This window comes from Antedon mediterranea, chromosome 8, assembly GCF_964355755.1.
Source record: "Antedon mediterranea chromosome 8, ecAntMedi1.1, whole genome shotgun sequence".
NCBI lineage: Eukaryota > Metazoa > Echinodermata > Crinoidea > Comatulida > Antedonidae > Antedon > Antedon mediterranea.
In genome coordinates, this window is record NC_092677.1 from 13,982,742 (window position 1) to 14,001,993 (window position 19,252).

The following is a 19,252-nucleotide window of genomic DNA, read 5'->3' on the forward strand; positions in this document are numbered from 1 at the left end:
TGAATATTCCTTATAATTTGTTGAGTCACTAAATACCTAGACCATTATAATAATTAATTTCTCATTTGACAATCCACTATTAAGGATTTAGAAGATTAACCCATTTATCAATATTTTTGCGTACTGTTATACTTTTCATATGTCATCACTTTTATTATAGGCTTCACAGTACCCTCTTAAATATTACATGTGTGTACATTACAAACGCTTTCGTTATTCAATATCAATTCAAAGTTGCCGCAGATGTACACGGTAGGATACTTAACCTAGATATTAAACTAATTTTTGTAGGTAACCATTAACTTTTGATAGACACCTGTACAAATAAAAGGCTCATGTAAACCCTAGTTGATTAAAACTACCCAACATTAGTTTTGTTAAACTTAGGCCTGTTGCTAAAAAGATTATTAAATTTGAGGTATCCGCAAATTTGTAAGCAATAGAGTGTAAAAAAACAGGTTTTTTAAAGGATTTTCACTGGAGTGTCGGAGAAACAAAATATGTTTGTAATGTACAGTACGTGTCTTTTTGAAAATTTAATCAGACTACTGTAGTTTCTCGTTTGCTTTGCATGATCTTTGCTAGGATATACCAAGGCAGACGACATAATTCAGACGTGTAGTATTCATTAGTTGTTATTACTGTTCTTTGAATATTGTTTATAAAACTATATTATTAGATCTCAATAGCTCTTAAGATGTTGAGACTTTGGTTTATTTCATTTGTCATGGCTAATCTATTGATTAGATCCCTCTATGGATTACTGGCACAAGATCACATAATCAATGTAATTCCTTAATAATAATTCAGTTTGATTATCTCTATTGAACACTGGTAGAATAATATATCTTAATTGGATGCGTTTGAAGATCTGAAGGAGAGACTGGAGTGGAAACCATTGACTGTGAAGAGGTCCTAAAGTGGAACGTCTCTAGAAAAAAGGCAATATCGGTTGCTATGTTATCAATACATGCTAATCTACTATGACAATAACTGTATTAACAGTTAAATGAAAGAAATTAGACCATTGCTGTAACTATATCATTTCTAAATTTATATTTTATTAATTTTCAGGTGATTTAGCTTTTGTTCTGTGTCTGTTAATTTATATTTAAGTACTTAATTATCTATAACACAATGTTTTTAGATGGTGTATGTATACTGGTAATGTTGTACTAAAGAGAAATCTGTAGAGAAACTGAATTCAAGAGAGATACTGTACCGGTATATATAGCAGTATCTATCTATTTAATTAGACCAAATTTCTATAAATTATTATTTGATGTGTATCTAAATAATGGTTCTAAACTAACAATGTTCTGTCTACAGTATATAGCATGTACTACTACTGTATCAATACTGACAATTTTACCTATGGTAACAGTAATTCATTTATTAACTCTTTATTGGCTATGCATGATAGTTTTAAGGAGAAAATTGTTTCCATGAATTAGTTATAATAGCACAATATTATTAATAATATAATATGGTATTTTTATTATATTTCCTGGATAACATTGTTCATAGTTTTTTTTTTCTAAACTTATTTCTTGTCCTGAAATTATGAAATACTGTATCAACATATTACACATCTTCAAAAAACAAGTCAAAACGTCGCACACATACAATATATTCATGAATCGGTTTAACGTTTACACACTTATTCAAATTACTTCTCCAAATTATAGACATTGCTATAGACATTTGCTATAGAAATTTGCTAAAATATTTTTTCAGAATTTTTTTTGCAAACTCTTACTTGTACAAGTGAAATATGTGTGAATACAATTGAACAGAATAGATTAAATTAGTTTTAATACATTTTGGATGATTCACTTTGAATCTAAATAATTTACTGTGTTCTCCTACTATATACTTTAAAATTTTAAAAGCAAAATACTGTAAAGCACCTTACAGTATTATAAGGTTCGTCAAGAAGAGGTTATAAAAATATACATCAGATATTCAGCATAGAGCAAAAGTTCAGCAGACCTTTAAAAACATGTTTTTACAGTGTCTGTGTATACTAATACTTGATTTAACATTTTAAATATTCATTTTAACAATTCAAATACAAACAATTATGCAATACTCAAGTATTGTGTATTTATTATCACTAAAAGTTCAATGTCTTCATAAATATTTCTTTATCCCTAAAAAATATTCTGTCTACCGGATGCCAAATCATACACATGAACACCTTGGTATAGTAATGGTTTAATGGTAGAAGAAGCAGTGACAGTGGTCTTATGTTTCGATTATTATATAGAACCTTCCCACTCAACTGCAGTCCAAAGTTGAAACTATAAAGTATATTTCATGACAAGCTTAACTGAACCTAGCCCGAGACATACGCCTGTCCCCTTTTGAGGGAGAAAAGTATGGTGAGGCATGCATGGGCATAGTCGCACCCCTGAGGGTGTGGCTCATAGATGATAACACTGTCTTTGAGGGGGGTTTTATTACTTTTTAGTATGTTCTCTCCTCCGTGGAATATAAAGTTTATAAACACCACTTTTATTAAAATAGTCAAATGCTAGGACTCCAATATGTCAAAAAGCAAGTATATTCAAACTGATATTGACTAGATGTTTGTTAGTACCATATTATTTTTTTTTAGTTGCGTTTCAAATTTGGTTTTACCACACTCGCAAAATGACATTTTATAGATCTAGAATTTCCCCAATGGAAAATATTGCTTGATTGCTTTTCTGTATGAAAGCGAAATAACTATGCATCCGGCAATTTTCTAGATGTCGTTGTGTCTGAATTGAATTAGATGTTTTGCTAAAAGTAGGTCGGTTAGAATGACCTAGTTAAAACATTACCAGACTGAGTGGTCTGCCATATCAATTGTGTGAAATTATTTTATTAATTGATAGATACAAGTACTTAAATGATATGACATCTTCATCCATCGTTTGATAGTTTTACATATCTTTTCAAATTACATTTTGAGTGTTTCTCGCTTTTAGCATGCAGTACACGGCAAAATAAGATCCATTTCGTTAAAATTAGACAAATGTATTTAGAGAAATTTTGACAGAAGATAATACTTGGCTTTTCTTCTGTTTTCGTATTGGAGTTTTATTGGATTTTGTATGTTAAATTAAGGTGAATTCATTTTTTGTTTATATCTCACACTGAAAGCTAATTTTTCAAAAACTACTGTACAGTGGAATGCAGTAGCAATGCAAATGGTTGAGGGTTAAAAATAATAATTATGGATTGTAGAATTTCATAAGATGCTCACTTTGAAACAATTCCAAAAGAAAAGATTCTTCAAAACCGGTCTTAGAAAAGATCGTGTTACGGCTAAAAATTGCTCTGCGGAAACCATTTTTAATGGAATGATAATCAGAAAACTACTGTATGCATGCCTAAAGCTTGGTTCCCACTAGGATACAACGCAGCAACACAAGTGCTACACAATGATCATCCAGATTGTTTCTTGTGATTGGTTAACTCACTTGCGTTGTGTGGACGCCTTTTGCATTGCACATCAAAGAGTGAAAAACAAGTTTTAACTCTGTGCAGTGAACACGTACAGCAATTTGGGGTGCTATCGTAGCGATGTTTGTTAGTAAAAGTGAAAGTAAAATCAAAGTGTGTTTATATTATAATGTAGAGTACGATTATTTTTTTTTAAATATAAGTACTGTGTTGTATTAAAGGTGAGCATTCTGTTGTTTGTGTTGAAAAGCAGGTACCAAGGAGCATATTGTACAGAGAGCCTATTAAAGTGATGATGACATAGTATAATATCTTGAAATACTGAATACCTATTCACCAAAAAAAACAAAATTCTTTTTAGAATTCACCTGAAATGCAAATCTTGCACATTTGTTGAAAGATTGCCATAAGCAAACTTTTCACTGTCCTGATATATTATACTATGTCATCATCACTTTAATAGGCTCTCTGTACAATATGCTCTACAGGAGACAATTCATTCATAAACATAGAGACAACAAAAAAAGTTTTTTAACAAGTTATTGGACCTGTTTCTAAAAAACCAACAAAATCTAAAGTACAGTATTTATTCTTTAAGGCTAAAAAATACTATTCTTTCAAAAATCTGTTAAACTGTTATAATCATTTTTTCTCCCCAGTTAAGTTTTTAAAAGACATCTGGTAAAAAGCTTTTGCTACTTTATTTGTAAACATATTAGAAGTTTTAGTTTAAAGTGTTATGTTATGCCCTAGAAATGGGCTACATTAAAAAAAAACAATAGGTGCATTTACTAAGTATTTTATTCATAGTTAATGTGTAAATAATACATTTACCCAGAGTTATTGTGTCTGTTCCAATTGTTTGACCCCTCTTTGAAAATGGTTCGAACCTATGACATTTGCATGACATAAACAAGTGTTTGTTCTGATTGGATCATTTCCTGGCTGGTGAGTCATAAGGTAAAGTTTATACACTTTAGTTTAAGGTCATGCACTCCTCCTATTGCACACCCTGTGTTTATAAGCCTTTACTACCTGTCTAAACCTGGTGATCGCAACAAGTACAGAAACTGTTAAGAATTAGGAAACTTACGCAATCATCCTGCTAGATAGCGTCTTGTAGAACTCCATTTTCGAAACTTTCTCTAAAGTTGCAAATAACATTTGTGAGAGGATTTTGTATTCACCTTAGAAGCAGATATTGTCCCGCATGTTGGATATCTAAAGTCAAAATGAAGGTAGGATTTTGCATTACAAAATTACTAAAATGTACATGGAAATATGCAGCAGTAGGCCTGATATGTTGCTTTTTATTTGTGGTGTAGACATCAGGTGTTGAGTTAAGAGATGAGATTATTTATTAAGCATTACATCTTAGTTTGACCATGAAGGATGATTTCAGATGATCAACAACACATATTTCTGCAAAACAACCTATTAATTTAACTGAGTCATTCTTTCTAATCTATTCCTAGTAAATATTATTTCATCAGTATGACAAAATTGAAAATTACTCTTATTCTGTAAATCTAATTAAATTCGAAACAAAACCTACTTTTAAGATTGTTTTATTTTGATAGAAATCTTGCAATTCTCCTAAATTAAAGATTACAGTACTCTCACTTTTGGAATGCAGATCTAATGTTAATGTACTGTACAGTATCTAATTGTGTTTTTCAAAAAGGTCTAAAGGGTCTCTCCTTCTACTGTACTGTACAGTAGCCTTTTTTCTGGTTTTTATCTACACTAAATCTTCAAGTTTATTTTTATAGAACTTGAATGATTCTCTGCTCTCTCTGATTGATACTTTAGTAAATGGTATTACTCTTACCATAGAGTAATTATTTATCTAACAATTCCTCCATGATCTTACCATACAATACATTTCTTATCTTCAGACTAATAAAGACTGTTTGATGTTCTAAAACATCATTAATAACTGTACTTACTTCATTGTTTAAGTTAATATAGTAATGACTTTATAGCTAATAGCAGAATAGAAACTGCCACAAATATGTTACCACTCAGCATAGCCTGCTAATAACCTAATTATCAACTCAATCAAGGCACTCATAAGCTTGTTATTTGACCTTAACTCTGTGGGTTCTTAGGGAAACAGTGTGAAAACTTCTGTTTCAAATTCATGTGTAATAAATTACTATACCTGTAGATCATAACTTTTATAATTTAATCTCTTTAGTGTGGTACCGTACAGTACGTCACTCAATAGTATTGTTTTGTATCCTACAGCCTACAGTACAGTACTACAACAGTTTGTTTTTGTATATATTACTGTATTGTATATGGGCAGTAAACCAGGATAAAGGATTTCCTTTAAATTTAATAAATGCTCAACAGCCTCGAAACAAAGTACAATTATTATATAAGGTATCATTATCAATACTATTGTTACAGTACATAAGAAATGTATACAGTACAGTAGCTACATTTCTTTTACATTTTTTAAAACAAATTACAGTACCACAAAAGGTGGTATTGGTTGGTATTACTGTATATACCTTGTAAGATGTCTACTCATTGATGAAAGCCTGCAGCCAGGATTTTTACAAGGGGATCGTCATGATTAGCATTTGTAAGTCACATCAGGATGGGTGGTACAGTGTACTGTACAGTAGGCCTACAAGCTACAGTACGTTGAAAGTCTGTTGAGGCTTTTGACTTTATAGAGTAAAGCAGAAACGGAAAGAACATGTTGAAAGTCAACAGGTTGATGTGTAGTCATACAGATAAGACTGTTCATATGATTATTCTTTTGTGAAGATGTTTAAAGTAAATTTATATACCAATGAACTTTGGACTCCAATGATTGGATCAGATGATGGTACTGAGGTACAGTTGTTGTACTGAAGTACTGTATATTAAAAATCAATCCCTGTTAAAATGGTTGCCCAATGGACGTAAAATAGGTTTTCTATAAAGATTGTTTAATCAATTATACATGACATTAAAGTTGCTCTGTAATGATTTATAATACAACATATCTTTCTAGAGCCTTTTACTGTATATTATGGCTATGACATCTTTGAAAAAACATTTCTATTCCATACTGTAGTGTGTACTACAGTATACAGTATATTGTAGACACTGTACAATACGTATGTATAATAGGATGTGTGAGTAAAGATATAAAACAGTAATTTCAGATACCCAGTGCCAATAGAGAAAAAAATACACCACAATCGTCCTTCTCTTTTGTGTAATGATCTTTATTATCAGACTAGCATAACAATATTACTGTGTCACAGTGACCATGATACAGTACCAGCTGGATACATTAGCTGTGCTGCCATCAGACTGCCACAGAGGTTTTTTTGGGTATGTACAAAATGTCACATGTGTTGAAATTTGACTAAGTGCAACGCCTGTCATAGCATTTTACATGGATAGAGAAGAAGGATTTGATGGTGGTCCACCACCAGCGCAATTACATCCATGTACATTCATACTGACATATACAATTTTTGTTTCTTTTAAATACTGTACTTGGCAACATACTGTACTCTTTATTTCTTTAGAGCCTGACTACAGTAAATGGAGATTTGATTGATTATTTGATTTTTCAACAAACCTAAAATCTATTTGAAAAACATTTATTGTTTGATTGGGTAATTAATATCGGCGTAGTCGTTCAGACAAACTTAAGCAAACGCTTGTTAGTGTTAAAAATATTTTAATTTGCCTACAGTAGGACGCTGTTAATTTCACAGTAACAATACACCAAGTATAAATAGTGTATTATAGTTGTTGAGCAACTATTATTCTAAGGTATTAACTGTGGAAATACAATATTGTAAATTGTAGACTTTTCACATATCTGAAATTCCACCGTTTTTAGAAAGGTGACTCCAACAGGTTTGGAATAAAGTGACAATGTATTGTGTTGTTTACAATGGCTCATATGATATTGGTGACCATTAATAAAAATACTTTGTCAACAAGCACTGGTTGGTAGTCAGAATTCATTTTCAAAGTATAGTCTTATTTTCTGTTAATACTGTTCAAGCATTTGCATTACTGTATAATCAGTTACCAGACATGGGTGCAGTTGTTATTTTTATTGCCAATTCATTTAATTCTTTGGGTTCTGCTGCGAAAAAGTAAGCGATTAATCTTTGAATTATATTTACCCCCTATTTCTTGAAACAGTATGCATTTTAAACAATTGGTTAAATGGCAGTCTAAAAATAATCGTTCAAACACCCAAAACATCATTTTAATTGGTTATGTATATCACCTCCTGTAACTTAAAGCTGCAACACAAAATAACGGTGTTGACCGTCGTTGACCTTTAAACCTATACTGTAGAATTGTGAACATTTGACCGCCTAAGCAATGCCCATTAATAGTTTACACTTTTATTTGGGAGCACAATTTTAGCAGAGAAATAAGAAATTAATAACAAATCCGTTTCAGTAAATGATGTTACAGTCTTTGTACTGGTAAATATTCTAACATTGTGAGTGAATAATACATGTTGGATTTAAAATTATTTTTACCTAGAGTATACTACAACTCAGGCAATTGTTGGATTAATGATCTAATGTGTATTGTGTATTATTTTCACACATGAAAAGTACCGCCAAAAGCACTTCTTGTAAAAAAGCAAATGTTAAATGTCTCCGCATGACCTCCTCTTGAACCTCAAATGTGCTAATTGGATCCTTATGGGAACCAAATAATCTTGAACCAGAAACATACATTTAGTACTGGCAGTAGAATACTGTAGGTGCTTGCTTAGATTTTCCCCAAGTCTGTATTATTGTCCTTTTTTCATGTTAGTAGTCCACCAGTCGGCATTTCGATTTTTGTCCTTAAGCTCAAGTAGTATACAGTACGTATGAAATGCCATATGTGCCAAAATATTTAAACTCTGTCTGGAACCCAGACTAGTGCATGCTATGCAAATGTGTGTTGCATAGAAACTGAAAGATTCAATAAAGTATAGTGGTGAATCTGAATCAACCTCACATATGAAAGTAATTGTATGATGCATACACCCAAGAAATCAAATACTTTACAGTACACACGTCATTAGATCATTAATAAATACTGCAGTGCAGGTATCTATATATATTTATAGAAAAGTTTAGTTACAATACACAGTAGTAAACTCCAGAAATGAGAATAATACACATGAAGATTTCTAGTGTACAGTGCAGTCATTACTTATTGATACAGTACAGTACTACTGTATTCAATACTTTTGTAAGCATTTCTTGTCTGAATTTAGAGTTTTTCTTGCCTTGTTAATTTCTTACACGGTAGATTTTCACAGTCGATTCGCATGTGTATGTGTACAGAAATTTAGTATCGAAACCAAACTAAATACTCTTTCGATTATTAGTCTCTGTCAAATGCCTGCATTTATCTACTGAACTGTACTTTCATAATGTTTTGATAAAATAAATTGCCTAGAGTAAAACACTTATATTGATGCCTTGTTTAAAGTGTTTACTGGTATTTGTTTTAATTTGATACCAAAACACCAAAAACTTGATTTAACACCTAATATAATTATTGTACACAAAGTTTTAATCCAAGACAAATGTCCCCAGAAAATCCAAGAACTAATTGTTCTACTGTACATAAATAAACATCCTAAGAAAAGAAAGAATAATGATAACAATTACTACCATAGGCTTTTTTAAACCAAATTCTTCATTCAGTCTCTTTTGATGTATTTATTCAGTATTTTATTTAACTTGGACTTTATGTTCAGTTACATATTTACTTAAATTATCAAAGTACCAATTGTTATTTTTTAAGCTATATATTTTAGCCTTAAGGTAAAGTTGGAATGGTATTGTTAATCATTTATTCACCAATGCGACCAATGCAAGTTTACTGTATATTTAAATAATACTGTATATACTTTATCTGTTTAGTGTAGTTCTTGTCAGAATGATTTCAGGAGCAAATTTTACATCAAATAATATATTAACCCAACTCTGATCCAGGATTTGTTTTGATGGGGATGCATTACAGTAAATATTAATGTCAAAGATAGGTACTGTATAACAAAAGTAGTTCATTAATTAAATTTAGCTGTCAAACGTGCAGGAAGCATGCTACTCCCTGCTGAAATGAATGGTAATGATGTTTCATCTAAAAGAAATTATTAATTTTCTTGCCGTACTGTACAGTATTTGTACCAATACCACCTCTTATGTGAGAAGGGGATTCCATGTGTAGTTGTTTATATAAGTGCCTAAATGAATTAAGTGCTGCTGAATAAACAGACCCAAAAGGGTCATAATAGAACCACGCTATAAACTGATTCCCAGTTTTGCTAAGACGTGTGCGTCTATTAATATGGACATCAACTCAATTTTCGAAACTTCCTACCTTGGCAATGACCCTGATAGTCATTGGGTTAAGAGATTTAAAGAGTTGATGCATGACACAGAAATTGCATTTTGGAAAAGTGAAATGCTAAGAAAATCGTCACTCCAGACATACTCTCTTATTAAGTCTAATCCGTGCCTTGAAAAATATTTATTGGATTGTACAGACTTTCTAGGATCTAGCCTCAAATTCAAACTACGTTCTAACACCCTTCCTTTAGGTCACAGGAGTTGTAAGTGGCTTCCTGAATATGATGGTATCTGTAAAATGTGTAAGAATGGTTTAGAAGACATTCAACATTTTCTATTCACATGTAACCAACTCAATGGCATAAGGATTGAAGAATATACCAAATTAGAATATATGTTAATCGATATCAATCATTTAGATGTATGGGAAAATTTTATCTCTGGTGACCTGAACACCAAATTAAATCTTGTATTAGGTGGAACTGATAACTACTATCATTATATGTATGACGTCGATTCCATATCAAATGTCTTTGATTGTTACTGTAAGCACTATGTTAAAAGAGCATGGGCACACAGATGTATGTTCTGGGCGAGTAATGTTCATATCAATCAAACTAAATGATTGATATCTCATCTCATTATTGTGTTAGGTCTACATTGTTGTTGCCCAATTCATTTTATATTGTACAGTTCCTACCTACAGTATTCTATTATTGTTTATTTCTTGTAATTTTGTATTTTTAGGTGTCAGTGGGTTTCCTGCTGCTGTAGTGTTAATTATCAATGGTATTGTAATTACTGTAGTTGAATTGTTTTGACATTTTGACCTACGTCGACTTTTTATTGTAATTGTTATTTTCTATATCATGTTTTTTTTTTTGTACATTTCTTTTGGATGCACCTTCCATTTGGTCGAGTGTCACTGTTGTAAAAGCGTATTATTTCATTTGACATTGTTTACTGGTCCAAATTTATATTGACAGACTTTTTATTTATTTTCTTCAGAGGAAAAATAAACATCTCTCTTGGATAGTACTGTACTGTAATATTGGTTTGTTAAAAATAATTTGTAATATGGTATTGTGTTTGTTGGTTTCAGTGTCTGCAGTACACCTTGAATGAAGAAAGGTCTGTACGGTACACTATGTTCTGTCATGCTTTTAGCACCAACAAAAACAGATGTAATATCTGTATAATACATTCCTAAAGTTGTTACAGTAATCATCAAAATGATATGACTTGAGTTTATAAGCTTTTAGAATGTAAATGCGATTTCAAGCCTTCAACATCTATTAAATACTGTATCATTGGTGACCAATTGATAAAAAAAAAATTGTTTTCTAACAGATGGTATGGACTTATGATTGATCCCCTCAGGAGTTTTATTCAACTACTAGATGGTTAGTCTGGCCTTAAAAATACATCAGTGTTATCTTTATATGTATCTTTAGTCAGCATGAATTATCAATGGTATCTGATCTTGAGCATACTTTGATCTTTTAATCTTGTCTCTTACGTTTGTTTGCTGCATTGATGATGCGTAAATGGTCGGGTAAATGACTCTTGTTAATGATATCCATGTGAAAGAATTGCTATTGGTTAAAATGAATCAACATGGCTTTTCAGTAAATTTTTACCTGTGAAATTTTTACAATATTTAATATTGGATATTCTGGAAAAGCTGCTCCATAATCTCAATACCTTTCATATTTTTCCTTATCTGTATTCTAATCAATTTAACACCAACTACTGTAAGCCGAAGTGCTGTTAGTATTGCTATAGCTTGAAAATGTTTTAATTTTCCTCTTGTTTTTTTTAATGATTTAGCTAATTATAAGTATAAAATAATGAACTTGTATTTATTGCAAACGCATTAAAAAAAATGTTTTCTATTTCTTGACAAATTTTAATCATATACCAAATGGACCTATAAATTAAGTCTTACAGTAAAAAGTTTATAACTTTAAACAGATTTTTGCAAGAAGTGTGATAGGGTATCAGTGTACTGTACGGTTAGGTTAGACCAGTTTGGGAAGCTTTAGCAACTGCAGTCATTATGTTGTTGAAAGTTGCTGAGGTTTGGAACAACATTTCCAATCAAATAACAACAGAACCCACCAGTAAACTACTGATAACCTTTGATTGTCACAAAATCAGCAGGGAATAGTTTAAAAGTAATTCTAAGCTTTATTCTGCCAACAAAGCTTATTCATTTGTGAGCTGCTGTACTGTACATTTAGAACACCTCCTTTTAATCCATTCTTATCAGACCAACAAGGTATCCAGGTATCCACCATAGGTGTGAGTAGCTATATTGAAGCTATTCACCTTCAAAACAATTCTTTTGAATAAAGTGGGTAAAGAATACCCACTTTTAAACCAATTCAAATCAAAGACTTGTTCTCAAATTCTGTATTGATTGGCATTACTGACAGTTGTGGGAATATACAGTTGATGCACATTCAGTAATAACTTGATATACAGTTAATATTGACATTGACTTGTATGCATACTCTTTAGTGCAGTCAAATGTGCGGTCCTTCAATCACATTCAATCAATGTTAAGTGCCTCATTCTTTGGATACTCTAACTAAGGCGAAATGTAACAAGTGAATATAGGCTTGATAAATCCATACTTGTTAATAGTCACGTTGAATGAGATCTCAAAGTGTTTAAACACACGCTTAAATCACCGTAGCAAATGTTTTGTAAGGTTTGTTCAGACATGATCGAATAGTATAGTGTTTTTAAGCATCAAGGAAAACCAATTTCATGTTCGCCTTGTTGTGTTCATAACAATAAAGATTTATCTTATCTTATCTTATCTATATCAGTTGTATTCATACCAAGTTTGTTTGTAAACTGCATTTTCCCCAAGAATGACAGATATTGCATTGTTTATGAGAACATACAGTACTATAGACCATCCATTCAAGGCCCAAGAAAATATATTATAATTATGCTTCTTGTCATCCATGCAGAATTTTGGTAACTAACTTTCAGATTTTAACACTCAGCAGTATCAGGTTGTAAGTTTATGTGATAACCTAGTTTTGCCTAGATCTTCTGTAAATTAGAAAGAAAATAAGATTTTTTTTAAATTTTTTTGTAAAGTACAGTATGTTATTGTTACACAACAAATACGGTACAACTCACAGAAACAATAATTTAAGATTTAAATCCATAGATTGTTGCCATAGGCTTACTAGGAAATGAGTCTGCTCTCATTGGTCTGTATAATTTCCGATTAGTGGGCAATCGGTTGGTAATAATGTACGGTAAATGTAGTTCCTTTATACTCCTTCTTTTGTTGGGATTTTAAAGTAATTGAATACAGTAATGCAGATAATCGAGAACATCATGAAAACCAATTATGGGGGTAGATGTCAAGTAGACAGTAGGCTGTAATAGTAAAGTGTGTGTAGGAGACAGATCTAATGTAACAAGTGAGGGCTACTGAACTACTGCCTTGTAACCTACTGTATCTCAGTTATCAGTGGCATATCACATGAGGCAAAGCCCCTGTTTATAAGCCCTTTAACGCTGGGTAGTTGCAGTGGAGTTGCTTATGCACTGATGCCCCTATGTTTAGCCAATGAGCGCCCGTAGTCGTTACGCCACTATGCGTTATGCTGTCATATCATACGCAGTGTACCACTCCATACTGTAGGTCTGAACCAGCAAATGATTATTGGACTGACCTCTCGTTTCGTTTGAACACCATGAACACATACGGTATAAATATTTTAAACTTGAAAACAAACTATGTTCACGTATTTTGTGCTGTTTATAGTTACAACACAAGTAAAAACAGTACTACTACTGTTTTAACTTTGACAACCCTGGGAATTATCAGCAAAAAACACCAACAAAGTACATACCGTATAGATAAAGTTGAATGAGGTTTACAGTAATGTAGTATAAAAACAAAAGTTATTATTGTGGTTATTAAGCTTTACACTGGGCCTGTTTCTGCTGCAACTGCTCAAAATACGGTATAAAAATACGGTATTTAAATATATGAATAAAATACGCTAATATATTTTTTAGAAATGTCTTTATAAATGTGGTTGTTCCTTTTATTACCTTTTAGTTGGCCAGACATTTTTTAGCTTCCCCACACACATTTATTTAGTAAATTGTGACGTCTTCGCTCCACATTTTCGCCGAATATATCTATACACGTGTGTAAAGCAGCTGACAGCGACAGAAAATAAAAACACGAATGTTGACCTTTTGTCATGTAAAAAAAAAAATACGGTATTTTTTATTGGCAGCAGAAATGGGTACAAAAAATACGGTATAAATTTGTAAATACCGTATTTTATCCACAAATTTTGTGGGGAAAATACGGTTTACAAAATACGGTACTGTATATTTTTTATGAGCGCAGTTTCTGCTGCCAAAAATATACCGTATATATACGGTATTCAAAAAATACCGTATAATATACGGTATTTAGTTGGCAGCAGAAACAGGGCCACTCAAACTTGTTTGACAAAAAGTGGGATTTGTCCAAATAATGGTAGTGATATGCTTAAATATGGTAGTGATATGCTTAAATATGGTAGTGATATGACATCATCATCTCCATATATGGGCATATCACAAAGCTTGATGGTGTAGGCAGAGCTTTAGAGATTTTTACTTTTGATGGCTCACTGTAGAGAGAGTATAACTCTTTGGCTTTAAAATTACACATTGTGTTTAGGTGCAGATGATATTGGCTCGATACTGTACACCTACACTCTTTAACAATCTATTAAATATTTAATGTCATTACCATGTTAAATCCATTTCAAGAATTATCTCATCTACAGTGTTTACCTATTATTGGAAGGTAATTACCTGAAAAGTCTCAATTAAATGCTTTTGCCCCTGGCTGTTAAATTGTAGAACCATAGGTCTAATTCAGGCTATCAGCCAATCAATTTAAGTCACTCATTACTTTCATTATGTTTTATACTGTATTACAGAACATGCGTCAATTGAGCAACATACATTGAGCATGATCTATAATTATCTTTTCGTAACATATCTGTGTCGCATTAGCGGTAAACTTGATCTATTGTATGTACAGTAATTAAAGTCTAAATATTATGAATTTAATATGATGATGTATAACTGTCTGTAGTATAGTAGTAACATCTTAATATTAATAATTTTTATCTTTTTATTTCTGGCTAGCAGCACACAGGTATAAATGGATTAAATATCCTGTGGTGTACAGTAATAATAATGTTGCATAATATTGCGCACATTACCGTATAAAGCTTTGAATTACAAATAATTTAGAAAAGGAATAACTAAATTAAAAATAATATGAAATTAAACATTGTATTGTACAATACATTACAGTTTTTAGTCGCGTGTAAACGCGACTCTACAGCTCATTATGTCAGTCGGTTGGTTGGTCGTTTAAAACTAACTCAAATTTGAGCACGCGACTGCAGCCATGCAGCCTGTAATGCACAATCTTCGGATGAAATTTTGCTAAAATGACAGCCTAAATAAATTGAATTCAATCAAAATAATTCTTAAGCATAACTTTAAAAGTCATTTTCAGTGAAATTGTAGATTATCAAACAAGTAGAATGTGATTTCAGCTTGATGTAATCAATAAAAACATTTTGCAGAACATAATCGATGAATATCTAGTGATGCGGTGTGTTCACACTCTCAGCTGCCTCATAATATCATGCTTCAACGACATTTGTTAACAGCAAACATAATAAAGTCTGTAGTAACATAATAAGGAGTGTGAACATAGGTGTAAAACAAAGGGCCCGATTTACGATTAGTCTGCTCTCCATATGATGTTGATATTGGCTAGCTAGGAAGTTAGCATAGTCACTGATTGTATGCGTATCTCGCAAATAAAGCGTCTTTTTTAGCAGGATGCGTTTATTTTATGCAGCTATTTTGGTTTAACTTTAGTCTACTTTTTCTGTTATTTTGTAAACTTAAATTATTTTGAAATTCTCAAAAATACTGAAAATTAAAATTGTACAAACTTTTATCAAAGGTTTTGAAAAAACCCTGTGTACTACTGTATTAATGAAATTCTGTAAATTACATTACTGTATGTAGCATATGGAGCACAAGTTGGTCATACAGTGCCTTAGATTGCCCATGAAACCATATCATATGACTTCACATTGCAGGCTTAAATGGGTTTGCCAAAGCCTTCTAAACTATAAGCATACTGTACAGTAGCTTAAAATTGATAGTCAAACTTCATCAGATTTTCATACTCGTCACGTCAACTGTTGTTCAACACTGTCTACATTCAGCATGTCAATACAGGTATCTGATATACTAGTATGCCTCAAAAGTTAACATTAGATGCTTTTTGAATAATTTAGATATGATATTACACCAAGGTTGTGCCGATCAAATTTAAAAAACCTTTTTTTTTTTAAAGTAAAGTATGTTTACTGTAATACATGCTTTAGAATGCTAGAAATAAAGAATTGATGATGACATGGAATTAAGTTTTACTCAGGATTTAATAAGTGTATTTTCTGTAGATACTGTAGAATTGGAAAAAAGGTTTATTTCCCTTGATAGCATGCAGGCAACAATCTTGTAAAAATTGTAATGGAAATTATTTTGTATATTTGGCTGTGTGCAGCTGTTTTGGAAATGCAAAATGGAAAGATATACTGTGCTCATTGGGAATTTTATTTTACAAAACAAATATATGATCCATAAGAGAAGTTATTATTCAGGATGTAGAGATTGATAAGAGCAAAGTTCTCTGATTTTATTTTTTAATATACAGTAGAATGAAATGTCTGTGTGTTTTAATTGCAATCTAATCTTGTACTCTTTAACTCAAACTTTGGTTCCTACTAGGGCGCAACGAATCTTCTGTCATTTGTGTTTAGTAACGTACTTGTTGGCATACGTTCCAAATCTCTATTGTTTTTGTGTAAACCATGCTTTTGAAGATATTAAAACGAGAGCTGTCTGTACATAGTATTTAATCGTATTAACGTTGCTGTTTCTCCACACAGTTTTGTCCAGACAACGACCGGCAATACATCAATGTGTAGATCTTAGGTCAACAATTAAAAGCTCCCTTTTGTCTTTGCATGCAACTCTCGATTGGTCCTCATTTTTGGAAAAATCTTTTCATTTAATACCACACAGTTTCCGAGCCAATATTGACTCTCATTTTCTTCATTGTGATTTTAAATGCAAAAATTGTGGAATTTGTTTAAGCCTGTATTTTACCCCTAGGCTACTGGTTCCATATTTCAGGGTTCATAAAAAGGCTAAGGTCACTCTTCACTATGCTGTCATCAACAGTAATCAAATACCACTTTACCTACTTACAAAAATATAAACCAGTCAATATTCCATTTGGCATTAACTTTTGAAAGCAATCCATTTTGAAGAAATTAAAAACAAAATTTAGAATAAACAAATTTTAATTAATACCAGCCTTGTTCCATGATTAATTAACAACAAGCTTAATTAGAGCCAACATGACAGTACAGAAAATGTCAACAAAATTAGGAAGTACAGTAGAGTATTTATTTCAGATTTACGTTTTCGAAAAGTTGTTTTAATTACTTGCAACCTTGTGAAAAAAATTAGTCGGCTTAAAAGCTGATGCGAATATGAGTATCCACGTTCTTTTTAAGTACCATAATCTGCTCCAACTAGTCATGGTACCATAATAGAATGAGCAATGCCATCTGCCTCCTGTATAAATCAAATAATATGACAGTTGTAATTTTTCTCCTCTATAAACTGTCCTTCCACCTTTAATAGCTGAGTGACTATAGGATGAATCAGACAAAAAGACGTCAGGGAACCATTGCTGTTTCCCCCTGAGGAACGAAGCAGGCTTGATGCACCAACCTAATATGGGGCTTGTGAGTGCTTAGAAGAAATCAGATACTATAAAAAAATCCTGGTGACTTATTGATGGCTCCATTAGCAATAAGTAGTGAAGATTTTAATGATTTCTATAATATGTTTTATATCCTAAATGATTTTCTTGAACTCCATTCTTTGTCCAAGTCATCCGTAATAAAATAGATTTACCTTTATTATATTATTTTAATTTATATTGTGAAATTAGTTTTTGTTTTTACTTATTTCTTTCCTTTAAGTATCACTAAAAATTAATGTATTCATATAGAAATTTGATAAAATGAATACATACAGTAGGATCTTCCTTTATAAACTTCATAGCCTTTCACAGTATTACAGTATATATTTATTTATTTGCAATTAAACCATTTAGATCGGTGGCACACTTAGCACAAAGGTGTAAAATATAACAATTAATTAATTTACATACAGAAAAGTATAAAGGCAAAAACATCAATATATTATGATGACAATATACTAATTTTAATATTTTAACAGAACCATGATATTCCCATAATATCAATATTTTTTTGCCAATTATTTTATCAAAGATAAAATGACATTTTATGGTAATATACTGTAATTGCATTTTTGTAAAAAGAGGAATAAATACAACTTTAGTACTGCAGTAAACCTTTTATATTCTCACATTCGAGAATCTAGCTATTACAGTAAATTGTAGAGGGCGCTAGTATACATTTGTGTAACATGTGCAGAGTAAGAGTAAAGATTGAAAAATCTTAAAATCATAAAGGTTTCATTTCAAATAAAGACAGTACAGGCATGCATCCATACCAAATATATATTTTAATATTGCTACATGTCCAAAGGTAGAGAATTGTAAAGAAAGTGTAAACAAATGGAAAATATACGCCAACCAATATGTAACTTTGCTATCATTGTGTTTTGTTTGTTAGAATAGTTTAACAGTAATATATTCAAATATTAAATTCACCATATAAAGGTGTCGGGCAAATTTTTTAAAAAGGGTTCCTTTTCAATAAAGCATTTGCATATTGGAGAACAGTCTTGCCAGTTTTCGCTCAGATCTCCTTTCTGAAACTTCTCAAAATGTTATATTATGTTAACTTATTTTACAAACTCCCTGGTTATACCACAGGATTATTAGAAATGTACTTTCAGAAATGGAACCTAATTAGCATGTTGTTATTGACTGTTCTGTCGCATCAACATTGAATAAATAGTCCATCTTCATGCTACATTGACTCGGATGATGATCTTGTCATAAAAATGATTGGATTATGAAAAATTAATTGAGACAATTATGCATCAAGGTTTAAATCATGTATTTATCCTTCTTAAATTATCCTACTAAACAAACAATATTCACAGGATAATTTGCTTTATAATTGCAGTAATTGAAGTTTATTGATGCAGTGCTTTGTTTACTCATGCGTTTACTTCAGATCAGTTTGAGCATGGAGGAAACTCCATGGTTTGAGCAGGGAGTTGAACTCCCTGGTTTGAGTGAACATTGATATTGTAACTGTATGATCAGACTTTGATTGAAACTTCTCCCAATGCCATGTACACTTGATATCAGCCTACTGTAC

General features: G+C 31.6%; 1 protein-coding gene across 2 annotated transcripts in view; it reads left to right on the top strand.

Annotated features, from left to right (window-relative positions):
• LOC140056187 (enhancer of filamentation 1-like) overlaps window positions 1-19,252 on the top strand; it is a 51,423-nt gene that overhangs the window by 14,353 nt on the left and 17,818 nt on the right. The window contains exon 1 of one of the 2 annotated variants that reach the window (XM_072101482.1): window positions 4,415-4,691. The exons of the other annotated variant lie outside the window; for it this stretch is intronic. Within the exon in view, the coding sequence (XP_071957583.1) occupies window positions 4,686-4,691 (6 nt within the window). The 5' untranslated portion in view covers window positions 4,415-4,685. Of the gene's footprint in view, window positions 1-4,414; window positions 4,692-19,252 lie in introns of those variants that run through there. 2 annotated transcript variants of the gene reach the window in all.